This window comes from Mercenaria mercenaria, chromosome 13 (assembly GCF_021730395.1).
Source record: "Mercenaria mercenaria strain notata chromosome 13, MADL_Memer_1, whole genome shotgun sequence".
Taxonomy (NCBI): domain Eukaryota; kingdom Metazoa; phylum Mollusca; class Bivalvia; order Venerida; family Veneridae; genus Mercenaria; species Mercenaria mercenaria.
The window spans coordinates 28,236,821-28,264,807 of NC_069373.1; the positions used below are offsets into that span (position 1 = coordinate 28,236,821).

Genomic DNA, 27,987 nt, shown 5'->3' on the forward strand with positions numbered 1-27,987 from the left:
TAGTTAGGACCTATTTCCATACCAAGTTTGAGGGTCCTAGGCTCAAATGCTGCATTTTTTGTACTAACATGACTATTCCTTACCCTGGAAGACTTAAATAACATTTAAAACCAATCTCATTAGATGCTGCCGAGATATATTTGGTTACATAAAATAAAGGGAGGTAATTTGTCATAAATTCAGTCAAAAGTTATCTACCCTGATTGTCCGAGTCCATCTGATGGCACAAATGACATTTCAAATCAGTATCTTCATTGGTTACTGAGATACACCCATTTTAATTTGAAACAAAGGGACGTAATTTGACATAAAATCAGTCCATAGCTATCTACCCTGACTGCCTCAGTCCAACTAAAGACAATAATGAAATTTCAAATGAGTTTTACAAATAGAAGATAAATCCATTTTTTTTATTAAAATCAGGGGAGGTAATCATGCATTGGTATATGCATGTAGAAGATACAGAGTACAAGCCTATACAACAATATATTAGTAAAGTATTCATATCAATAAATGTTCAATCAAGAGTTATCTACTGGGTAATATGACTATTTCTTACCATGGAAGACATAAATAACGTTTCAAACCAATCTCATTAGAAGCTACTAAGGTGTATTCATTTAGATAAAAAGTAAAGGGAGGTAATTTGTCATAAATTCAGTCAATATGTATCTTCACTGATTGTCCAAGTCCATCTGTTGACATAAATGACATTTCAGATCAGTATCTTCATTAGTTATGGAGAACCGAGATATTTATACATGTAGATGCGTATGTAATAAAAAGGTTATTATCTTTGTATCGGGAAATGTGCACTCGTTCTTCAGCGGAAGAATACTGTGCTCCTAAAGTCGCGCAATATTTCCACTGAAGAACTCGTGCATATTTCCCGATACAAAGCTAATAACCTATAAGTATTCAATATGAATACCAGTATCTCAATAATGCCCTGACCAGTTTTAAAGCACCTTCTCCATAATGTTATATTTTTCCATATTTTCATACTCATGCAGTTTATGAAGATTTGATCACTGTTCAAAAGCATTATAATCATATTGGGCCGGGATATATTTCACAATATCACACAAATCAATATACGGTATATATCAAACAATCCACTAATAAGAATAAACTGGAACTGCATAAGCCTCTGGTATTATCACACTGCCAGAAGAAAAAGAAAACTGAGAAAAAGCAAGAGTTGGACCCCATGCTACTTTAACAGAACATAACACTACTAACAGAAACCATGTGATAATTTCATGTTAATGATAAATCTATGAATGAGCTTCTTTAACTGGATATCTAAATGGTCAATTCAGAGATTTCATATACTGCTTTCACAATCATTTCTTCACCATCCAAACTTCATTTAATCTATTAAACAATTTGAAAGGACTGTCATAACCAGCTGTGAAATAAAACTCTTGATGAATATCTTTATCCTTCACTTTCTCAGACAGTTCTCGTGCCTTCTTTATCCATTCTTCATCACTTGAAAATCCTCCAAAACCAGTTACATACGTGTTCATTTCAGGAAAATCTTCAATGAAAACTTCTGTACTTTTGGGTTTTGGAGGGTCGTCCTGGTGTTTAGGTGGAATGTAAAATGATACTGTAAATGTGCTTTCACAGTTTGGTCCAGCTCCAGGTACAATCCTGGTTGCCACTGGAGCCGTCATATCTATCTTCATTTCTGCAAGAAAGAATGAATGAATGAACAGAGTCTGATTCCAAAATGGCTATGTATTGTGTTTTATTATATACCCATATAAATTCTATAAAAAATATGGCATTTCACAAGGACATACAAACAGGCAGAAAAAGTTCCTTATTGTACCTTTTGTATTGTATGTTGCCAGACTACTTTCATTTAATATTCATGACCTGACACAATTCTACAAATAGCGCACACAAAAACTACACTCTGGTCTAATTAAACATTGATAAACATTAAAGATTTTGTTTGATTACAAAACAAGAAACAACAAGAGCTGTCACTAATGGTGACAAATGCCCCCGCAGCGCCTTGACCTTTGACCTGGTGACCCCAAAGTCAGTAGGGGTCGTGTACTCAATAAGTACTATCAGCATGTGAAGTTTGAAGGTCTTGGGTGCGGTGGTTCGCGAGTAATGTGCCTTCATGCAAAAAGTGACTAACGAATGAACGGACGGACAGTTGAAAACTAATATGCCCCCGAAGGGAGGCATAAAAAGGTGAAGGTATATAAAACAAGAGGACCATGATGGTCCTGAATCGCTCACCTCTTCCCACATGACCCAGTTTTGAGTATGACATCGTTTTTTTATTACTTGACATGTGACCTAGTTTCTGAGCTCATGTGACCCAGTTTTGAACTTGACCTAGATATTATCAAGATAAAAGTTCTGACCAATTTTCATGAAGATCCATTGAAAAATATGGTCTCTAGAGAGGTCACAAGGTTTTTCTATTATTTGACCTATTGGCATAGTTTTCAAAGGTATGTGACCCTGTTTGGAACTTTATCTAGATATCATCAAGGTGAACATTCTCACTAATTTTCATGAAGATCTCGTGAAAAATATGGCCTCTAGAGAGGTCACAAGGTTTTTCAATTTTTATACCTACTGGCCTAGTTTTTGACCGCACATGACCCAGTTTCGAAACTGATCTAGATATCATCAAGGTGAACATTCAGATCAATTTTCATGAAGATCTCGTGAAAAATATGGCCTCTAGAGAGGTCACAAGGTTTTTCAAGTTTTATACCTACTGGCCTAGTTTTTGACTGCAGTTGACCCAGTTTCAAAGCTGACCTAGATATCATCAAGATGAACATTCAGACCAACTTTCATACAGATCCCATGAAAAGTATGGCCTCTAGAGAGGTCACAAGGTTTTTTTATTATCTGACCTACTGACCTAGTTTTTTAAGGCACGTGACCCAGTTTCAAACTTGACCTAGATATCATCAAGGTGAACATTCTAGCCAATTTTCATGAAGATCCATTCAAGGGTATGGCCTCTAGAGAGGTCACAAGGTTTTTCTATTTCAAGACCTACTGACCTAGTTTTTGATCGCAGTTGACCCAGTTTCAAACTCGACCTATATATCATCAAGATAAACATTCAGACCAACTTTCATACAGATCCCATGAAAAATATGGCCTCTAGAGAGGTCACAAGGTTTTTTCATTATTTGACCTACTGACCTACTTTTTGAAGGCACATGACCCACTTTCGAACTTGGCCTAGATATCATCAAGATGAACATTCTGACCAATTTTTATGGAGATCCATTCAAAAGTATGGCCTCTAGAGAGGTCACATGGTTTTTCTATTTTTAGACCTACTGACCTAGTTTTTGACCGCACATGACCCTGTTTCGAACTTGACCTAGATATCATCAAGGTGAAAATTCAGACCAACTTTCATACAGTTCCCATGAAAAATATGGCCTTTAGAGAGGTCACAAGGTTTTTTCTATTATTTGACCTACTGACCTACTTTTTGAAGGCACGTGACCCACTTTCGAACTTGACATAGATATCATCAAGATGAACATTCAGACCAACTTTCATACAGATCCCATGAAAAAATGGCCTCTAGAGAGGTCACAAGGTTTTTCTATTATTTGACATACTGACCTAGTTTTTGAAGGCACGTGACCTACTTTTGAACTTGACCTAGATATCATCAAGGTGAACATTCTGACCAATTTTCATGAAGATCTCTTGAAATATATGGCCTCTAGAGAGGTCACAAGGTTTTTTTATTTTTAGACCTACTGACCTAGTTTTTGACCGCACGTGACCCAGTTTCGAACTTGACCTAGATATCATCAAGATGAACATTCAGACCAACTTTCATACAGATCCCATGAAAAATATGGCCTTTAGAAAGGTCACAAGGTTTTTCTATTATTTGACCTACTGACCTAGTTTTTGATGGCATGTTACCCAGTTTCAAACTTGACCTAGATATCATCAAGGTGAACGTTCTGACCAATTTTCATGAAGATCTTGTGAAATATATGGCCTCTAGAGAGGTCACAAGGTTTTTCTATTTTTAGACCTACTGACCTAGTTTTTGAAGGCACGTGACCCAGTTTCGAACTTGACCTAGATATCATCAAGGTGAACATTCTGACCAACTTTCATACAGTTCCCATGAAAAATATGGCCTTTAGAGAGGTCACAAGGTTTTTTCTATTATTTGACCTACTGACCTACTTTTTGAAGGCACGTGACCCACTTTCGAACTTGACATAGATATCATCAAGATGAACATTCAGACCAACTTTCATACAGATCCCATGAAAAAATGGCCTCTAGAGAGGTCACAAGGTTTTTCTATTATTTGACATACTGACCTAGTTTTTGAAGGCACGTGACCTACTTTTGAACTTGACCTAGATATCATCAAGGTGAACATTCTGACCAATTTTCATGAAGATCTCTTGAAATATATGGCCTCTAGAGAGGTCACAAGGTTTTTTTATTTTTAGACCTACTGACCTAGTTTTTGACCGCACGTGACCCAGTTTCGAACTTGACCTAGATATCATCAAGATGAACATTCAGACCAACTTTCATACAGATCCCATGAAAAATATGGCCTTTAGAAAGGTCACAAGGTTTTTCTATTATTTGACCTACTGACCTAGTTTTTGATGGCATGTTACCCAGTTTCAAACTTGACCTAGATATCATCAAGGTGAACGTTCTGACCAATTTTCATGAAGATCTTGTGAAATATATGGCCTCTAGAGAGGTCACAAGGTTTTTCTATTTTTAGACCTACTGACCTAGTTTTTGAAGGCACGTGACCCAGTTTCGAACTTGACCTAGATATCATCAAGGTGAACATTCTGACCAACTTTCATAAAGATACCATGAAAAATGTGACCTCTAGAGTGGTCACAAGCAAAAGTTTACGAACTGACGCACGCACGCACGCACGACGGACGCCGCGCAATCACAAAAGCTCACCTTGTCACTTTGTGACAGGTGAGCTAAAAAAGGGTCATGATAATAACAGTAGCTACATCTCGGCTCTCGTGGATTTTGCCTGGTCTGATCACACTCACTTGCATGCCTCATATGATCCAACCTTGAAAAATCCACAAATACAGCATCCCAGATCAAGCTACTATTATAATAACGCTATTGTATTTTCCCCCAAGCAGCAATAATTACACATAGAAGTAAAGAAAGTTTTAAAGTTTTAGATTTTATTTAACATTATCAGTAGAAGCCACATCTTTACACTATAAAAAAGACATGACCCCAATTGTATGTCCACTTTTACTGAAACAAGAGGACCATGATGGTCCTGAATCGCTCACCTCTTCCCACATGACCCAGTTTTGAGTATGACGTCGTTTTTTCTATTATTTGACATAGTGACCTAGTTTTTGAGCTCGTGACCCAGTTTTATACTTGACCTAGATATTATCAAGATAAAAATTCTGACCAATTCTCATGAAGATCCATTGAAAAATATAGTCTCTAGAGAGGTCTCAAGGTTTTTCTATTATTTGACCTATTGACCTAGTTTTCGAAGGTACGTGACCCTGTTTTGAACTTTACCTAGATATCATCAAGGTGAACATTCTCACTAATTTTCATGAAGATCTCATTAAAAATATGGCCTCTAGAGAGGTCACAAGGTTTTTCTATTTTTAAATCTACTGGCCTAGTTTTTGACCGCACGTGACCCAGTTTCAAAACTAACCTAGATATCATCAAGATGAACATTCAGATCAATTTTCATGAAGATCCATTGAAAAATATGGCCTCTAGGGAGGTCAAAAGATTTTTCTAATTTTAGACCTACTGACCTAGTTTTTCACTGCAGTTGACCCAATTTCAAACTTGACCTAGATATCATCAAGATGAACATTCAGACCAATTTTCATACAGATCCCATGAAAAGTATGGCCTCTAGAGAGGTCACAAGGTTTTTCTATTATTTGACCTAGTGACCTAGTTTTTTAAGGCACATGACACAGTTTCAAATTTGACCTAGATATCATCAAGGTGAACATTCTGACCAATTTTCATTAAGATCCATTCAAGGGTATGGCCTCTAGAGAGGTCACAAGGTTTTTCTATTTCAAGACCTACTGATCTAGTTTTTGATCGCAGTTGACCCAGTTTCAAACTTGACCTATATATCATCAAGATAAACATTCAGACCAACTTTCATACAGATCCCGTGAAAAGTATGGCCTCTAGAGAGGTCACAACGTTTTTAGCTCACCTGTCTTTGTGACAGGTGAGCTTTTGTGATCGCGCAGTGTCCGTCGTCCGTTGTCCGTCGGTGTGTCCGTAAACTTTTGCTTGTGACCACTCTAGAGGTCACATTTTTCATGGGATCTTTATGAAAGTTGGTCAGAATGTTCATCTTGATGATATCTAGGTCAAGTTCGAAACTGGGTCACATGCCGTCAAAATCTAGGTCAGTAGGTCTAAAAATAGAAAAACCTTGTGACCTCTCTAGAGGCCATATATTTCACAAGATCTTCATGAAAATTGGTCAGAATGTTCAACTTGATGATATCTAGGTCAAGTTCGAAACTGGGTCACGTGGAGTCAAAAACTAGGTCAGTAGGTCTAAAAATAGAAAAATCTTGTGACCTCTCTAGAGGCCATATTTTTCAATGGATCTTCATGAAAATTGGTCAAAATGTTCATCTTGATGATATCTAGGTCAAGCTCGAAACTGGGTCACGTGGGGTTAAAAACTAGGTCAGTAGGTCTAAAAATAGAAAAACCTTGTGACCTCTCTAGAGGCCATATTTTTCATGAGATCTTCATGAATATTGGTCAGAATATTTACCTTGATGATATCTAGGTCAAGTTCGAAACTGGGTCACGTAGGGTCAAAAACTAGGTCAGTAGGTCTAAAAATAGAAAAACCTTGTGACCTCTCTAGAGGCCATATTTCTCAATGGATCTTCATGAAAATTGGTCAGAATGTTCATCTTGATGATATCTAGGTCAAGTTTGAAACTGGGTCACGTGGGGTTAAAAACTAGGTCAGTAGATCTAAAAATAGAAAAACCTTGTGACCTCTCTAGAGGCCATATTTTTCATGAGATCTTCATGAATATTGGTCAGAATGTTCACCTTGATGATATCTAGGTCAAGTTCGAAATTGGGTCATGTGGGGTCAAAATCTAGGTCAGTAGATCTAAAAATAGAAAAACCTTGTGACCTCTCTAGAGGCCATATTTCTCAATGGATCTTCATGAAAATTGGTCAGAATGTTCACCTTGATGATATCTAGGTCAAGTTCGAAACTGGGTCACGTGCGGTCAAAAACTAGGTCAGTAGGTCTAAAAATAGGAAAACCTTGTGACCTCTCTACAGGCAATATTTTTCAATGGATCTTCATGAAAATTGGTCAGAATGTTTACCCTGAAGATATCTAGGTCAAGTTCGAAACTGGGTCACGTGGGGTTAAAAACTAGGTCAGTAGATCTAAAAATAGAAAAACCTTACGACCTCTCTAGAGGCCATATTTTTCATGAGATCTTCATGAATATTGGTCAGGATGTTCATCTTGATGATATCTAAGTCAAATTCAAAACTGGGTCACGTGGGGTCAAAAACTAGGTCAGTAGGTCTAAAAATAGAAAAAACCTTGTGACCTCTCTAGAGGCCATATTTCTCAATGGATCTTCATGAAAATTGGTGAGAATGTTCAGCTTGATATATCTAGGTCAGGTTCGTAACTGGGTCATGTGCGGTCAAAAACTAGGTCAGTAGGTCGAAAAATAGAAAAACCTTGTGACCTCTCTAGAGGCCATATTTTTCACGAGATATTCATGAAAATTGGTGAGAATGTTCACCTTGATGATATCTAGGTCAAGTTTTAAAGTGGGTCACGTGCCTTCAAAAACCAGGTCATTAGGTCAAATAATAGAAAAACCTTGTGACCTCTCTAGAGGCCATATTTTTCAATGGATCTTCATGAAAATTGGTCAGAATTTTTTATCTTGATGATATCTAGGTCACATGTGCTCAAAAACTAGGTCACTATGTCAAATAATAGAAATAACGACGTCATACTCAGTTGAACACTGGGTCATGTGGGGATAGATGAGCGATTCAGGACCATCATGGTCCTCTTGTTTTATTATTTGACCTACTGACCTACTTTTTGAAGGCACGTGACCCACTTTCGAACTTGACTTAGATATTATCAAGATGAACATTTTGACCAATTTTTATGGAGATCCATTCACAAGTATGGCCTCTAGAGAGGTCACAAGGTTTTTCTATTTTTAGACCTACTGACCTAGTTTTTGATCGCACACGACCCTGTTTCGAACTTGACCTAGATATCATCAAGGTGAACATTCAGACCAACTTTCATACAGATCCCATGAAAAATATGGCCTTTAGAGAGGTCACAAAGTTTTCTATTATTTGACCTACTGACCTAGTTTTTGATGGCACGTGACCCACTTTCGAACTTGACCTAGATATCATCAAGATGAACATTCAGACAAACGTTCATACAGATCCCATGAAAAATATGGCCTCTAGAGAGGTCACAAGGTTTTTCTATTATTTGACCTACTGACCTCATTTTTCAGGGTACGTGACCCATTTTCGAACTTGACCTAGATATTATCAAGGTGAACATTCTGACCAATTTTCATGAAGATCTCATGAAATATATGGCCTCTAGAGAGGTCACAAGGTTTTTCTATTTTTAGATCTACTGACCTAGTTTTTGACCACATGTGACCCAGTTTCGAACTTGACCTATATATCATCAAGATGAACATTCAGACCAACTTTCATACAGATCCCATGAAAAATATGGCCTTTAGAGAGGTCACAAGGTTTTTCTATTATTTGACCTACTGACCTAGTTTTTGAAGGCATGTGACCCAGTTTCAAACTTGACCTAGATATCATCAAGGTGAACGCTCTGACCAATTTTCATGAAGATCTTGTGAAATATATGGCCGCTAGAGAGGTCACAAGGTTTTTCTATTTTTAGACCTACTGACCTAGTTTTTGACGGCACTTGACCCAGTTTCGAACTTGATCTAGATATCATCAAGATGAACATTCAGACTAACTTTCATACAGATCCCATGAAAAATATGGCCTCTTGACAGGTCACAAGGTTTTTCTATTATTTGACCTACTGACCTAGTTTTTGACCGCACACAACCCTGTTTCGAACTTGACCTAGATATCATCAAGATGAACATTCAGACCAACTTTCATACAGATCCCATGAAAAATATGGCCTTTAGAGAGGTCACAAAGTTTTTCTATTATTTGACCTACTGACCTAGTTTTTGATTGCATGTGACCAACTTTCGAACTTGACCTAGATATCATCAAGATGAACATTCAGACTAACTTTCATACAGATCCCATGAAAAATATGGCCTCTAGAGAGGTCACAAGGTTTTTCTATTATTTGACCTACTGACCTAGTTTTTCATGGCACGTGACCCACTTTCGAACTTGACCTAGATATCATCAAGGTGAACATTCTGACCAATTTTCATGAAGATCTCATAAAATATATGGCCTCTAGAGAGGTCACAACGTTTTTCTATTTTTAGACCTACTGACCTAGTTTTTGACCGCATGTGATCCAGTTTCGAACTTGACCTATATATCATCAAGATGAACATTCAGACCAACTTTCATACAGATCCCATGAAAAATATGGCCTTTAGAGAGGTCACAAGGTTTTTCTATTATTTGACCTACTGACCTAGTTTTTGAAGGCATGTGACCCAGTTTTAAACTTGACCTAGAAATCATCAAGGTGAACATTCTGACCAATTTTCATGAAGATCTTGTGAAATATATGGCCTCTAGAGAGGTCACAAGGTTTTTCTATTTTTAGACCTACTGACCTAGTTTTTGACGGCATGTGACCCAGTTTCGAACTTGACCTAGATATCATCAAGGTGAACATTCTGACCAACTTTCATAAATATCCCACAAAAAATGTGACCTCTAGAGTGGTCACAAGCAAAAGTTTACGGACAGACGCACAGACGACGGACGCTGCATGATCACAAAAGCTCACCTTGTCACTATGTGACAGGTGAGCTAAAAAGCAATGCTCAGGTGAGTTTTTGTGATCGCTTGATATCCGGTGTCTGTCAACATTTAGCTTGTGTATGCGATACAGGCTGTATTTTTCAACTGATCTTCATGAAATATAATCAGAATGATTACCTTGATAAAATCTAGGCCAAGTTCGAAAATGGGTCATCTGGGTTCAAAAACTAGGTCTCTAGGTCAAATCAAAGTAAAACCTTGTGTATGCGATAGAGGCTGTATTTTTCAATTGATCTTCATGAATTTAGGTCAGAATGATTGCCTTGATGAAATCTAGACCAAGTTCGAAAATGGGTTACCTCGGGTCAAAAACTAGGTCACTAGGTCAAATCAAAGAAAAACCTTGTGTATGCGATAGAGGCTGTATTTTTCAATTGATCTTAATGAACTTTGGTCAGAATAATTGCCTTAATGAAATCTAGGTCGAGTTTGAATATTGTTCATCTGAGGTCAAAAACTGGGTCACTAGGTCAAATTATAGGAAAATCTTGTGTATGCAATAGAGACTGTATTTTTCAATTGATTTTCATGAAATTTGGTCAGAATGATTGCTTTGAAGAAATCTATGTCGAGTTTGAATATGGGTCATCTGGGATCAAAAAGTAGGTCACTAGGTCAAATCAAAGAAAAACCTTGTGCATGCGATAGAGGCTGTATTTTTCAATTGATCTTCATGAATTTTGGTCAGAATGATTGCCTTGATGAAACCTAGGCCAAGTTCGAAAATGGGTAATCTGGGGTCAAAAACTAGGTGACTGGTCACTTGGTCAAATCAAAGAAAACCATAATGCTTGTGTTTGTGATAGAGGCAGTATATTTTAACTGATCTTCATGAAATTTGGTCAGAATTATTAACTTGATGAAATCTAGGCCAGATTCGAAAATGGATTATCTCAGGTCAAAAACTAGGTCACTAGGTCAAATCAAAGAAAAACTTTGTGTATGCGATAGAGGCTGTATTTTTCAATTGATCTTCATGAAATTTGGTCAAAATGATTGCCTTGATGTAATCTAGGTCAAGTTCAGACATGGGTCATCTGGGGTCAAAAGCTAGGTCACTAGGTCAAATCAAAGAAAAACCTTGTGTATGCGATAGCTGTATTTTTCAATTGATCTTCATGAAATTTGGTCAGAATTATTGTCTTGATAAAATCTAGGTTGAGTTTTAATATGGTTCATCTGGGGTCAAAAAAGTAGGTCACTAGGTCAAATCAGAGATAAACCATGTATGCAATAGAGGCTGTATTTTTTAATTGATCTTCATGAAATTTTGTCTGAATGATTGCCTTGATAAAATCAAAGTCATGTTCGAATATGGCTCATCTGGGGTCAGAAACTAGGTCACTAGGTCATATCTAAGAAAATACTTGTATAAACTCAAGAGACCACATTTTTAGTCCAATCTTAATGAAAATTGGCCAAAATATTTGTTTCCATGAAATCACTAGGTCAAACATGTTTACATTTTTATGGTGTGTTTCTCAAGTGAGCGACCTAGGGCCAAGATTGGCCCTCTTGTTTAAAATAACAGCAATACAGGATAAGGCTGAATGATTTTTTTCAACACCTTTTTTTATCTAAATTCAAAAACAAAATGTGCATGAATTTGCAGTGTGATTTGTTATGGAATAGTACCTTTTTCATTTTCTCCGGTGATGTACTTAAATAACCGTGAAAATCCTGTACTCCTGGCAGCTTCCGAACTCATATCCTGTACTGTTGTTGACACCCACTTACAAGGAGCATACTGTCTCTCTTCATAGTCCTGTAAACAATAAAACACAAGTGTATGCTAATTATATAATATAAGTCAATAGCCAAAACAAGATGGCCAAGATGGCCCTAGGTCGCTCACCTAAGAAACACTCCATAACAGTGTAAAACATGTTTGACCTAGTGATTTCATGGAAACAAATATTCTGACCAATATTCATTAAGATTGGACCAAAAAATTGGTCTCTTGCGATAAAACAAGCATTTTCTTAGATATGACCTAGTTTTTGACCCTAGATGACCCATGTTCAAACTCGACCTAGATTTTATCAAGGCAATCATTCTGACCAAAATTCATGAAGATCCAACGAAAAATACAGCCTCTATCACATACAGAAGTTTTGTCTTTGATTTGACCAAGTGACCTAGTTTTTGACCTCAGATGACCCATATTCAAATTCGACCTAGATTTCATTAAGGCAATCAACCTGACCAAATTTCATAAACATCAACTGAAAAAAACAGTCTCTATCGCATACACAAGATTTTTCTTTAATTTGACCTAGTGACCTAGTTTTTGACCTCAGATAACCCATATTCAAAACCGACCTAGTTTTCATGAAGGCAATCACTCTGACCAAATTTCATGAAGATCAATTGAAAAATACATCCTCTATTGCATACACAAGGTTTTTCTTTGATTTGACCTAGTGACCTAATTTTTGACCCGAGATGACCCATTTTCAAACTCGGCCTAGATTTCATCAAGGCAATCATTCTGACCAAAATTCATGAAGATCAATTGAAAAATACAGCCTCTATCGCATACACAAGGTTTTTCTTTGATTTGACCTAGTGACCTAGTTTTTGACCCGAGATGACCCATTTTCGAACTCGGCCTAGATTTCATCAAGGTTATCATTCTGACCAATATTCATGAAGAAGAATTGAAAAATACAGCCTCTATCGCATACACAAGGTTTTTCTTTGATTTGACCTAGTGACCTAGTTTTTGACCCGAGATGACCCATTTTCGAACTCGGCTTAGATTTCATCAAGGTTATCATTCTGACCGATATTCATGAAGATTAATTGAAAAATACCACCTCTATCGCATACACAAGGTTTTTCTTTGATTTGACCTAGTGACCTAGTTTTTGACCCGAGATGACCCATTTTCGAACTCGGCCTAGATTTCATCAAAGTTATCATTCTGACCAATACTCATGAAGATTAAATGAAAAATACAGCCTCTATCGCATACACAAGGTTTTTCTTTGATTTGACCTAGTGACCTAGTTTTTGACCAGAGATGACCCATTTTCGAACTCGGCCTAGATTTCATCAAGGTTATCATTCTGACCAATATTCATGAAGATTAATTGAAAAATACAGCCTCTATCGCATACACAAGCTAAATGTTGACAGACGGCGGACGACAGACGACAGACGACGGACGACAGACGCCGGACATCGAGCGATCAGAAAAACTCACCTGAGCATTGCTCAGGTGAGCTAAAAATAGCTTTAACAATTATAGACCTGTGCAAAATCAAACAATTAAAGCATTTCATAACCCTGTGGTAGCTAGTTGACTCATATCATAAGAATATGTGAACTGTCACATTGAGTATGACTGTCTTTACAGTAGTAAGAATGGCAAAATTTCTTTATAGAAATTTCAATGCAAATGTTCGCATAAGTTCACAAAAAGGTCATATGTTTGACATGGACATGCAACTAATTAAACAAATATTAAACATGCTTCCTTATTTTGTTTACTCTGTGCTGCTCATATTAAAGTCAATACTAATACACTAGTTAATCAATCTAAAATAACATAAATTTCATGAGAATGTTTACCTCTGCCTTTTCTACAACTTTATACACTGGTTTTTCAAGGCCTGCCCCTGTAAGCCCTTGCCCAATGGCTTTTAAAAAATTCATGTTTGATAACCTCCTGTAAGAAAAAATCTATGATAAATTGTGTTAGGTTTGTATCCCAAAAATGAATATACATATATATATATATATTTATTATACCAGAAAAGTAAATAATATATTAGGCGTAAAAATAAATTGTTTGTTTCTGGTAACATGCCAAAAAGAATTGGGTAGTTAGGTAGCTTTTACGCCTTAGGTATGTTGGCAGGTTCGATCGATCTGCATACACAAATTCTGTGGTGTCAATACAGCCTTCTCACTAGTCTCAAAGTCAACAAGGTGTCACTAGACCGATAATAAACACTTTGTCACAAAATTTCAACTTTTGTAGTTTTTTTTTTATTTTACGAAACAGTGATAAATGACAGTCTATTTCAGAGATTTTCTCAGGGAACTGGCGGTATTATTATCACACTCAAAACAGAGACAAATAAATATTTTCAAAGTGATGATATTGGGCACAGGATATAGACTGGCTATATTCACCATATTAAAAATTTAAAAATATATATATATCATAGTGTAGGAGCTAGTCTAGGGGAGGGGGGATCTCCTTTACTCTGGTGAACAAACATTTTGATGGCCTAAATGGAGACATCCCCCAAATTGAATCACTTTTTGACCTCTTAAACATTTCATTGATTCTTGACCAGCAACAGGAGAAAGACTGACTCATCCATTTCAACACCGGCAAAAGTGAGGTATTACACATACCAGGAAATAGATATCAATCCAAAGATGTCTAGACTACTCCATCCATGGGAACAAACTCAGAGATCAAGATGGGTCAATACTACATTGACACAGGAGCAACATTTTTCTGACAATCTTTCACAGTATCCACATCTTCAAACCCAAAGTCAAGAAAACACAAGAACACAAACAGCAGTCTACAACTGGAAGAAGAGGGCATGGCCAAACACCTCTTGAAATCCCCCATAGCAAATTCATGCCCATGAACAGCTAGCCGAAATGATCTCAGCTACCAAAAACTGGCAATGTTTTTTATTGGCCAACTTTTGGGCTAGAAACTAAATCCTTTGTTTTTTTCTATAGCTCTATCTCCATATATATTACTACAGAACATATAAAAAGGTTTCAGTTAATACTAGCACCTGTCACTGTGAGATAGTTCTGTAAATAATCAGGTTGGAGACTTCACCTGGATTTTCTCTCGATCTAAACACTGTCTATCGAAAGACTGGATTTAGCTTATGTGTTGAAAAACCATGAAATCTTTGACTAAAACAATCGTTTCATTACAGCTACATTATTTATTCATTTACACTTTGCAAGAATCCCCTTTTCAAAAAAAGTTTGCTTAAGAGCTATAATGCTTAAACAAAGTTCCCCTGAAGCCTTGATAAACCAAAGAGCTATAATTTATTTTCATATATGGCCCAAAAACACAACACTTTCCACACCCTTTGTTTTTTGTATCCTGGTTACATAGGATACATAGGGATACACTTTGTATGTGCAGATTTTTTGTTTTTACCATTATAACATTATATTATTATTCTATCAATTTTTTATTTTTATTATGTTTTATTTCATTGAAACATTATAGATCTATTATTATTTGATTGTTATGTTTTATTTCCTTAAAACATTATATTATTATATTAAGCCATAGATTTCTATTTCTTACTTTATTCTTCATTCATTTAAATACTTTACATTTGGTATATTATTGTGTTTAAGCCATATTTCTGACTTTAATCTTCTTTCATTTAAATAGTTTACTTTACACTTGCCACTGATGGTAAAAGGTGTCAACATTATGTAACTTCTGTTTGATGTTGCACTAATTAGTTGTAGAACAGTCATAAATCACCAAGTGGGGGGTTTGGCCATAAATCACCAGGTGGGATCAGCCAATCAGAACAGTAGTTGATATCTCAGCTGATAAGGATATTTAAGAATAATTACCGAGTTCAAAGAGCTATAAATTTACAGTTCTGTGCTGAGTTTAATTAGCAGAGTGTTGAAGCAAGTGGAACTGGATCCAGAAAAAAGTAAGATGTTTTATATGGTATTTTTTCTCCTTGAGTTATTCAAAAAAGGTGGATCATTCTAATACTTATAACAACCTTTTTGCCAATGCAGTTTAAAGAATTAGCAAGAGAAGGTATGTATTAAGTTGAGTTTCAGGACTTGTTAAGTAGATGTACTTACTTAGTTACTTTCAGCCAGTTCTGAATACTTTTCTTGTGAGTTATTATTTGCTTTTTGTGACTTACTTGTTTATTTTGCCGTATTTACGCACTTGATATTGGGCGATATTTTGTTATGTTATGATTAGAGTGTCGTCAGCGTGTTTATTTTTGCCTAAATATAAAGTATCATATATAATTTTGTATCCTGTATCTCAAGGTTACATTTAACACACTATATGGAAAGTTTTGTGTTTTTAGGACATATCTATTTATTTTTATAGCTCTTTGGATAAATATGATAAAACAAAGCTAGGTAATCTTAGAAATAAATTTACACATTCTAAAACAGGTGTTTTTATTATTCTTTCATTGATTTTCATTGCTTAAAGCTGATTTCAGTATTTCGATCAAAAGACATTTTGTCTTTCCTATGAGAGACTATATGTTAAGTTCAAGGGAATGCCCCTCAATCCAGGTGAAGTCTCCGATCTGACAATTAAGATAAATCTGTCAGAAATAGAGCTATAGTTAAATAGTTTCATTGAAATGTTTCCGGGTTTTTGACATATAAAAATTCAATTAAATTCAGTTTTAAATAGTTCGCATGTACCGTACAAGCCCGAAGCTCTACAAAAATTCTTACTTACGTTATTTTCAACAACCGTCTTAAATCACGTTTTTCAACTCGTGCAGCAGCCGCGAGCATGCATATACATTCAATATACCAGCAGATTTTGAGGGTGTTTTGAAAAGTTTGGTATGCTTTGCCTTAAGTAGTCAATCGGTCACTACAAGTTTGTTTTATAACCGCTGACACCATTTGTTTCATAAAGGAACACGCGCCACTGACAGAAAGTAAACAAAGATAGACTTCCGGGTTGGGAGAGTCGATATGTATCAGGTGTGTGCAGATTTTTCATCAAAAATATAATCCGTGATATTTGTACAGAAACAACAGAATTGATTGCTTTCATTATTCATTTCTTTATAAAGTACTTGAAAACATCTTAATGATTTATAATATTTAAAGTTTAGATAAATATTACGACATTTTATTAAGCGAACCCTATAGTATATTTGGACTATCCCAATACTCGCACATGGATTTGTCATGTGACTGGTTGTATAACTAGCGTTTTGTGTTCTGAATTTATGTAGATTGTGAAGAAGCTTCTACAGCAGGACACACTGATAACACACGTAAGCATTTTACTTTTGTATTTATGCAGTAATCAGGTAATTATATGATAAGTCAGTAAATGTCTACTTTTCTTACACAAATTACACTTACTGATCAGCTGATTGGTCTGTATGAACCATATATAGCTAATTTGTGACTTTTCTTGGACCTGTGAACCAAAGAGCTATACTTCTTTGTAGATCTATGAACATAATACATTGCATGTCTGTCATAGTTGTTATATCTGTCTTATTAAAGTACTGTCTATATTGTGACTTATAGGTGCATTGGAGTAGGCATTTTTGGAAGTGCTATAGACTATATCAAAGAGCTATATGTATTTTATACTTCTTTGACTATATGTATATGATGATGTGCTATGTGAAAATAAAAAAAAACTTCTGTTCTGTTCTGTTTCATTACTGGTTGAACAGATTGCACATGTATGTATATACACTGGTTGTCAAGATGTATGTGAAAAGCAAGGATAAGAATTAAGGCTATATTTTCTGGCTCAAATATACTTTATTTTTCATTATCCTAATTAAGAGGTATCCCATTATGACTATGTGATGATAAAGAAATTTAGGAATAGTTTCAGGTTCAAACCTAAGAAAAGTAATGAGCTGTTTATTTAGTAATAGTTCATTTTCAGACAGAGTTTTTTTTTTATTTCATTGATAAATCATAATTTTGCTTCACCTTTTTTTTGTCAGGTCTGAAAGAGATACTGGAGCTTAAGAGAATGGATAAAACTGCTTTGATTTCCATGTTCATTACTTTTGTTGCATCAAATGATGTGTTGAAGTATGAACCTCATACAGCTGGTAACCTTGAAAATGGTCGTGTCACATCTTCATGGAATAAACCCAAGTTTTGTAATGGTCTAGACTGCCCAGAGTATAAGACAGTCAAAACTACAAAGGTGAGTTGTTTTTAGCTCATCTGATTTTTTGAAAAAAAATGATGAGTTATTGTCATCACTTGAGCGGTTGTCGGCGTCGGCGTCGGCGTCGGCGTTGCTTGGTTAAGTTTTATGTTTAGGTCAGCTTTTCTCCTAAACTATCAAAGCTATTGCTTTGAAACTTGGAATACTTGTTCACCATCATAAGCTGACCCTGTATAGCAAGAAACATAACTCCATCTTGCATTTTGCAAGATTTATGGCCCCTTTTGTACTTAGAAAATATCAGATTTCTTGGTTAAGTTTTATGTTTAGGTCAACTTTTCTCCTAAATTATCAAAGCTATTGCTTTGAAACTTGGAATACTTGTTCACCATCATAAGCAGACCCTGTACATCAAGAAACATAACTCCATCTTGCTTTTTGCAAGAATTATTGCCCCTTTTGGACTTAGAAAATCAGTTTTCTTGGTTAAATTTTATGTTTAGGTCAATTTTTATCCTAAACTATCAAAGCTATTGCTTTAAAACTTGCAACAGTTTTTCACCATCATAAGTGGACCCTGTACAGCAAGAAACATAACTCCATCCTGCTTTTTGCAAGAATGATGGCCCCTTTTGGACTTAGAAAATATCAGATTTCTTGGTTAAGTTTTATGTTTAGGTCAACTTTTTCTCTTAAACCATCAAAGCTATTGCTTTAAAACTTGCAACTGTTGTTCACCATCATAAGCTGACCCTGTAAAGCAAGCAACATAACTCCATCCTGCTTTTTGCAATAATTATTGCCCCTTTTGGACTTAGAAAAATCATTTTCTTGGTTAAATATTATGTTTAAGTCAACTTTTCTCATAAACTATCAAAGCTATTGCTTTAAAACTTGCAACAGTTTTTCACCATCATAAGTGGACACTGTACATCAAGAAACATAACTCTATCCTGCTTTTTGCAAGAATGATGGCCCTTTTTAGACTTAGAAAATCATGGGTAGGACAATATTTCTATTATACAAAAAAAATCAGATGAGCGTCAGCACCCGCAAGGCGGTGCTCTTGTTAAAATATGTGTTCACTTCTATTTATAGCTCACCTGAGAAGGCAAGATGATGCTGTTGTGAGTTTTGAAACTAATTGCCCACCAATTGTGGAGCATTTAACGACAACATCACATCATCCAGGCTCCCCCTCGCTTCGGCTCACACAAGAACCTATTCTTCTTACCCTTATCCATCAACCAAAATTACAAATACTGGTCTGAACTAAATGAAGCAGCTGTTTTAAGCTTACGATTGTATTTACTGAAAACTCAGACCCAAATTAAATGAAGAAACCTTTTCGGGCCTCATTTGTTTTATTACTAAATCCTAGACATTAATATAATGAAAGAACTTTATATATCAGGCCAACAATTGTGTCTACTGAATTAAATGTGTTTCAGGATTATGAAGAGAGAATCTACAGTGAATCAAGATGGGTTTCGACTAACCTCACAGGCATAGACTACAAGGTAGCTCAGTATCAAATGTTCATGAAGCTGTTCAAGTACATTGGAGGAAACAATGAAGGAGGTTTGTGAAACCTACTGTCAACACTTTAGTTTATACTAATTGGTTTTAAATTAGCTCGATTGTGATGAAAGCTTCAAGCTTATTGAAACCACTCTCGAGTCCGCTTCCTGGAAAAACCAGTACTGGACCAGTAGTGTCATATGAGAAGTCATGGTTGTGACTCCAGTGGGGCTCGAACCAACGACACCTGGATTGAACAGCCAACACCTTATCCACTCTTGTCAACACTTTCAATTCATCATATACTCATAGTTTCACTATCCTCATATAATCATTGTTTTTCTAATATCACTGTCTGTCTGTCTGTCTGTCTATCTAATCTATCTATCTATCTATCTATCTATCTAATCTATCTATCTCTCTATCTCTCTCTCTCTCTCTCTCTCTCTCTCTCTCTATCTATCTATCAGTACGTAGCTATTTTTGTGCGCCTCAAGCCACAAAGAAAATAAAAGAAAATCAGTCCAAGTAAAACGCAAAGGAAAATTCATTAATGATTTTAAAGATAAAAACTGGGGTGAAGAGCAAGGTTATGGTGAAGTATGTTCAATATTGCAAACAGTGGCATGACTGCTTGGAAGTTAATGAAACTTGGCCTGGATGTTCATTGGGCAGTCTTCTTCCAAATTTGTTGAAATGGTTCCGCTTGCAAATAGGCCTGTCAGAGCTAAAAATTGAAAAATCTTAAAAATACATTTTTAAACCACTAGTCCAATTTTAAGATAATTAGTCCCCTACTGGTTGAAAACCAGTTTTGGGGACTATAGGAATGCACTTTTCCGTCATTTTGTCCGTCCGTCTGTGCATCCGTCCGTCCGTCCGCAATTTCGTGTCCGGTACATAACTCTGTCATCCATGAAGGGATTTTAACATTACTCGGCACAAATGTTCCCCATGATGAGACGACATGTCATGCGCAAAACCCGGATCCCTAGCTCAAAGGTCAAGGTCACAACTGGAGGTCAAAGGTCAACAGGGCTTTTTTCCTGTCCGGTCCACAACTCTCCCATCCTTGAAGGGATTTTAGTATTACTTGGCACAAATGTTCCCCATGATGAGATGATGTGTCATGCGCAAATCCCGGACCCCTAGCTCAAAGGTCAAGGTCACAATTGGAGGTCAAAAGTCAACAAGGCTTTTTTCCTGTCCGGTCCATAACTCTCCCATCTATGAAGGGATTTTAATATTACTTGGCACAAATGTACCTCATAATAAGACGATGTGTCATGCACAACTTTCAGACCCCTAGCTCAAAGGTCAAGGTCACACTTAGCAGTCAAATGTTAACATAGCATGAACAGGGTCTGTTTCGTGTCCGGTCCATAACTCTGACATTCATTAAGGGATTTTAATATCACTTAGCACAAGTGTTCCTCAGGATGAGATGACGTGTCATGCGCAAATCCCTGACCCCTAGCTCAAAGGTCAAGGTCACAATTGGGGGTCAAAGGTCAACAGAGTTTTTTTCCTGCCCCGTCCATAACTCTGCCATCCGTGAAGGGATTTAAATATTACTTGGCACAAATGTTCCCCATGATAAGACAACATGTCATGCGCAAAGCCCAGACCCTTAGCTGAAAGGTCAAGGTCACAGTTGGAGGTCAAAGGTCAATAAGGTTTTTTTCCCTGTCTGATCCAGAACTCTGTCATCCATCAAGGGAGAACAATATTACTTGGCATAAATGTTTCCCATGATGAGACGACATGTCATGCGCAACATCCAGTACCCTAGCTTAAAGGTCAAGGTCACACTTTGAGATCATAGGTCAAGAGGATTTTTTTCCTGTCCAGTCTATAACTTTGTCATGCAAAGCAGGATTTAGATATCAGTTGGCACAAATATTCCCCTGGATGAGACAACATGTCATGCTCAAGAACCAGGTCCCTAGATCTAAGGTCAAGGTCATATTTAGAGGTCAAAGGTCAAATTCAAGAATGACTTTGTAAGGAACATTTCTTCTTCATGCATGGAGGGATTTTGATGTAACTTGGATCAAATGTTCACCACCATGAGGCACCCTTGTTTTTAGAATTACGTCCCTTTGTTGTTACTATAAATAGATTTTATTGTAACTTTTTTATTACTGGCGGTAGAGAAAAATCAAGACAACTTTTCTGAGGTACAGCATGCATGTTACATCCAATTTTTAGGTGTATTTTGACCTATCTCTATCTGGTAAAGAGTTTCTTGTGGACTTATATTATATAATTTTTTTTTTTTTTTTTTTTAAAGATTAATTTCCCTTTGTTGTTAGATCTACTATAAATAACTTACATGATAACATTTTTATAATCAGCCAAAAAAATTCAATATGAAAACAACTGTGGGTTTTATATATGCACATTTTAATCCAACTGTGTTGTTATAACATATTGTATAATATGTAGTACAATATTGTTTATACATCATTGACAGATATCAGTTCATTATGTTATACTGCAGTAGAGAAAATTAGGTGCCTTCCAGTAGGGGACTTTGTATTGCATGGCAATACTTCATTCACTTGTTTCACTTAAATGTTTCATATATGACCCACTACCAAGGTTGTTAAAGCCAGCTGGATGGCTTCCTCACAGAAGAATTCATGATGAGGCTCTGGCCCATATTGCTGAAGGACAAGTAATTTGAAGTCAGCGACCTTAACACTCGGTCATGGGGAAAAAAAAATATATATGTAGAAATGCTTTCATCCCTTATTGTTGCAATTTTACTCCATACATTAAGCCACCTCCATACAATGTAAGAAATGGAAAAACTTATTTATATCAAAATGTTATGAAAGAAATAATTGTAATGTTAAAGTTACCAACCTCCTTGTGTTATAGAAATGCTTTAGAAAATGAAGATAATTGGTTGACAGTATGATGGTTTATTTTAATATTTAAAGATAGATAGTTTGATGGTTTGTGCTAGCACTGCAGGTTCAATGTAAGCAAGTTATTTTCTTTTATTTCATAAGGAAAGAAAATTGACATGACATGCCCAGTGACAGATCGAATCATCCCAGCCCAGGGTCCTGCCTGCAAGTCGAATTTCATCATGTCCTTTTACATTGCTCCAAAAGTTACAACAGCTCCACTACCAAAAGACAAGACTGTCTATCTGGAGACGAAATCAGACCTTCATGTCTATGTGAGGTAAGAATTTCAAAACTTCAGTCTGTGATTGGCATGTATACATATCAGTGAGTACAATGTTACAAGAGCATATTTGACCTTTAGACTGCTGGCAGCAAGTGATTTTGCCTTTGCAACCAGTGCAGACCAAGATCATCTGTGCAGGCTGGTCATGGTCTGTACTGTTTGCTATTCAATAAGTAAATTTTCAGTGAACACCCCTCTGAATAATATTATAAATGGCACTGCCTAAATACAAAGATAGACCAGTCAATTTTAGAAATTTAGCAGTGGTAAAGGTTAAGAAACAAGCAGATACAGAATGAATGGTTAATTTACCCTGATAGTAACTGGATTCAATGGAAAATGCATTATTATGAACTTTGTTTTTTATTTGCCCATTGCCCTTGAAACAGGACATATTATGAGATAATTGGTGGCGGGCAGTGTCCACAAAAGCTGTCTGCTCTCTAACTTGAGCAGTTCTTATCTAATGTTCACCTAACTTGGTCACAGTGTTTCCAGGCATAATATCTTATCCATGTTCGGTAACCTGCTGGATCATCAAATTCTTTCTGGAGTTATGGCCCTTGAAATATGAATATTGACTGTATCTGCTCTTTAACTTGAGCTGTTGTTGTTAAATGATTACCAGTCTGGGTTATAATGTTAATTTTATTTTGTTTATTAGCCTTACTCATTTGGCTTATTGGGATGACTTATTTTATGATCTGATATTTTATAGTTGTCATCCCTCTAAGACGGGATGACAACTATAAAATATCAGATGGAGACATTGACAGTCAAAAGTTATCATGCTGTCCCGAAACATCCTATTATTTGGACTAAATGTTTATGGGCCTAATATGGTGAAAAGTTTGATAACCATTTTGATTGCTCAGGAGTAACTGTCCTTGAATTACCAGAAATTGTGAAAATTGAAGGTAGTCACAGTCATTCTTGAGTGCTGGCCTGTGAATTACTTAAAATTGACAGTGTCTGCTTAATAACCTAGCGGGTTTTATTCAGTACTCACAGCTTTGAAACTTTGCAAACTTGTTTATCATCATAAGGTGACTTAGTAGGCCAAGAACCATAACTCTGATATGCATTTTGTCAAAATTATGGCCTTTTTCCTACTTAGAAAGATGATTTTCTTGGTTAAAATTTTTGTTTAGGTCCACCTTTCATAAAAAACTTAAGTTACAGCTTTGAAACTTTGCACACTGGTTTATCATCATTAGGTGACTTTGTAGGCCAAAAACCATAACTCTAACCTGTATTTTGTCAGAATTACGGCCCTTTTTGTACTAAATTCTGAACTATAACACTTTCTTACATACTGACCAGCACTTGCAGACAAGCGATGGCACCCGTATGCGGTGCCCTTGTTGAAATATAACAGTGGACTATATTTGAATCTTTCTCTGTTTCAAACAGTGGGATTTGCATTTTTGCAACTTTCACTGGTACAGAGCTACAATTTAACTCAAAAGAGTGATTATGAATGATGATAAATATTCAGATTTTTTTTCCAAAATATACATCTATAAAGATACAGAAGTATATATATTCCTGACAAGTATCTTTAAAATATTCATTCATGAACTCAGTGGTACTAAAACACAAAAAAATTTTAATATCTCAAAAGAATTATTTACACAGTGACATCATGGTTGCCCAGTGCAAGTGATGTTGCATTGGTAAAACTGGTGTAATTTGGTAAAAATCATTGAAAAGATACTAAATAAAAAGAAAAGACATAAAAAGAAAATGTATTGTTACACGTGTAAGACTGAAATATCTCTCACTCATGAACACAAGAGTTTGAATTTCAAAATATTTCATCTGATGTTCACTTGTTGAAAGATACTTCATTACACTGAAAAAACGAATATCCCCTGTATATTATTGGAACCAACCAGTAAGATTTAAGTTATGTTAATGAAATCAAATTCTCTTATATCTCTAGACAATTTGGCGGATTCACAGACGACTTTGAGGCCTGGCGCAAACATGCTGAAGAACTGGGAATTGCCCTCAGAAATGATGGTCTTGCATATGAAGAGGCTTACTACTTCACAGCTGGTTACGATGCCCCATTCAAACTATTCAACAGACACAACGAAATTTGGTTTCTGAAGAAATAAAGATGTAAACCAGTCTGATATTGTACAGGAAGTGACATTTTCAGAAATATAAGGACACCAGTCTGATATAATGGACCAATAATTATACTTAGCATTTTGTGGATCTGCTAACAGCAAGATATTTTCAACCTTTAGCCTGCTGGTGGCAAGTGATATTGCCTTTGCCAATGTGCAGGCTGATCTTGGTCTGCACTGGTTGCTATTCAGTCAGTAAATTTTCAGTGAACACCCCTTTGAATAATAAGTAGTGCCGCCCAAATTGAATGATGGACCAGTTCATTTTAGAAATTTAGCAGGATAAAGGTTAATTGTTTCAGAATTATTTATCTTTGAAATGTTATAACAAATGTAATGAATCTCTGTGAAAAAGTCTTTCATGTAATAAATACTACTTTTAGACAAAGGCAATTGCTCTGTGACAAAACGGTTGAAGAATTACAGCTGTATTTAGATCTAGTTGTGTTTATTTTTATTCTCTAAGATAGATAATATGTTTGTTGCAGCAATCAAATTTTTTTTTGATGATTATAGCTCTGCATAAATGATGAGAAATTAAAATAGTCAAGGTAAAAAATTGAATAGTGCCATTTTTTTAACATGGAAAGACATGTGTTTGAACTTAGATGGCATTGAATGTAATTTTAGTATGCATTTAAAGACACATTGAAGTAATAATATTCTTGTGATTAAAGATCTGAATTGTTAAACAGGAGATCTGACAATTGATTCATAACTTTATTAGAAGTGAGATATTTCTCATTTCATTCAAAAAGTTGTATATGCATCGGGAGTTTCAGAGGCCTTATAGAAAAAAAATGAAGGTACATCAGCAGTTTTTGATATTGACACTTGTTGTATTGTGATAGTGATTACATTAGTCAGTGAAATAGCTAGGTAAACAAACATAATAAATTATTAACAAAATTTGTCATACATATCAACATGAAACAAAAAGATGGTAGGTCTCACACAAAGGTGCTCTTTAAACAACAGATTTGTGTGGGTTTTTCATCAAGAAACTCATACTGAAAATTATCATTTTCATTTTAGCTATGTTGATATATCATGTTCTTTGCATCCATTTGGAATTGTTGCAATAGCTATGTTATAAGATGATGTTATAGATGATGCACTTTTATTTTGTGTCATTGGTTATTTATGTATGCTTTTTTCCTCCATTTGTAAAACTGCCAAGATATTATATAGTAAAACATGCAAATTTTATCATAAAAGAAACACACATTAATTTCTTGTTAATGATAAATTTTGAAAAAGCAAGTAGAAACATTTATTTGTTCAATAAATTTAGTGCTTGAATGTACAATCTGTATTTTCCTACATTACTAGTTTTATTGGTTATTTACTTCATATAATTATAAAAGCCACTCGCTCATAGTTGGGGTGAAATTTTTCATCATGTTCATTACCACAAAGTAGGTTGGAAGATTGTTTATCAAGCAGCAGTTTTGTAGAACACTCTTATATTATACAATATATTAGAATTTCATAAAGCATTGTTAAGTGAATGTTTTACAGTTTAACTGCCGGGGGTTACAGAGAAATATTAGAGTTCTTGTTTGAAAAGATATCTGGCTTACTCAGCTTTTGAAAAAAAGCCTTACTACACAATGAGATTGTTTATTTTCTTTTTTGATCATTAGTAAACTGTGATATTGTTGTGAAAAAAATGTGAACGAGATTGCACAATTTTCCTTTCATTGAGTTTACACATTTATCATCCAGATCGTCACAGTGTATAACAGTCACAAATATATTATTTGCAACTTAAGGATTGTTTAAATTACATTTGAAACCCATTTATTTTTCAATCCAGAGCTGCAATATTTTACAATATAAACTGAACTTGCAGATTGTATGTTTGACTTACAAATCATTTTTATGTGCTTTCTTGTAATTTTATATTTTTGCGAATAAATGTTTATTTTCAAGAATGAGGTTTTTGTGTTGATAACTGAAACTTTAAACTTTCCATAACTCTACAAATAAAGAGTTCATGTTTGGAGCTTCATAGTCAGTATATTGTTTTGTTGGATTGTCTGACCCTCTTGGTGAACAGGGGAGAGTTTTACAGAACACTGAGAAAACAAGAGCTTCAGTGTTGGATTTTCATGAGATTTGGAGGCTGGTATAGCTTTCGTGTATCTGAAAGTGAACTCAGTTTGGTCAGATGTCCCAAACCTTCTTGCAATTTATCAAATACCGATTCTATGAAAAAAAATTGGCCTTTCCTTTCAGCATTTAATCGAGTATCCCCTCAAACAGAAAAGAATCCCTTTTGAAGAGTTGCTCACGACACACTTGAAACCTCTTCATCTGAACTGGAATGTTGCATTCTAATTTGGATCTCTATCATTTTTAGCTCGACTATTCGAAGAACAGTCTAGCTATTCTACTCACCCTGGCGTCGGCGTCGGCGTCACACCTTGGTTAAGTTTTTGCATGCAAGTACATACAGCTATCATTTAAAGGCATATAGCTTTGAAACTTTTTTATTCTTTTTCTAGGTCAATTACCAACCTCACTGGGTCAAGTTCCATAACTCTAACATGTATTTTGAGCAAATTATGCCCCCTTTTGGACTTAGAAAATTCTGGTTAAAGTTTTACATGCAAGTTACTATCTCCAAAACTAATGCAGATATTGAATTGAAACTTCACGTGTCTTCGGGGTTATAAAACTAGTTGATAGCACCAAGTCCCATAACTCTGACCTTCATTTTGGCCAAATTATGCCCCCTTTTGTACTTAGAAAATTTTGGTTAAAGTTTTGCGTGCAAGTACATACAGCTATAACTAAAAGGCATATAGATTTGAAACTTATTTTTTCTTTTTCTAGATCAATTACCTACCTCACTGGGTCAAGTCCCATAACTCTGACATGTATTTTGAATGTGTAGTTTGAGGTCATCTCGGGTAGTTTGATGTTGTCTTGAGTAGTTTGATGACATCTTGAATGTGTAGTTTGATGTCATCCTGTGTAGTTTGATGTTGTCTTGAGTAGTTTGGTGACATCTTGAATGTGTAGTTTGAGGTCATCTTGTGTAGTTTGATGTTGTCTTGAGTAGTTTGATGACATCTTGAATGTGTAGTTTGAGGTCATCTTTGTAGTTTGATGTTGTCTTGAGTAGTTTGATGACAT

General features: G+C 35.6%; 2 protein-coding genes across 2 annotated transcripts; one reads left to right on the plus strand and one right to left on the minus strand.

Moving 5' to 3' along the window:
- Positions 1-1,196: 1,196 nt before the first annotated feature.
- LOC123529169 (heme-binding protein 2-like) lies at positions 1,197-16,805 on the minus strand. Its single transcript, XM_045309389.2, has 4 exons — positions 16,559-16,805; positions 13,672-13,768; positions 11,731-11,860; positions 1,197-1,696 (listed from the first exon to the last, which is right to left on the minus strand). The coding sequence occupies exons 1-4, from the start codon at positions 16,615-16,617 to the stop codon at positions 1,347-1,349; spliced, it is 636 nt and encodes a 211-aa protein (XP_045165324.1). The 5' UTR covers positions 16,618-16,805; the 3' UTR covers positions 1,197-1,346.
- LOC123529168 (heme-binding protein 2-like) lies at positions 15,752-26,780 on the plus strand. Its single transcript, XM_045309388.2, has 6 exons — positions 15,752-15,770; positions 17,070-17,111; positions 17,808-18,016; positions 19,432-19,561; positions 22,522-22,699; positions 24,651-26,780. Exons 3-6 carry the CDS (start codon positions 17,837-17,839, stop codon positions 24,826-24,828), a joined length of 666 nt encoding a protein of 221 aa, XP_045165323.1. The 5' UTR covers positions 15,752-15,770; positions 17,070-17,111; positions 17,808-17,836; the 3' UTR covers positions 24,829-26,780.
- Positions 26,781-27,987: the final 1,207 nt, after the last annotated feature.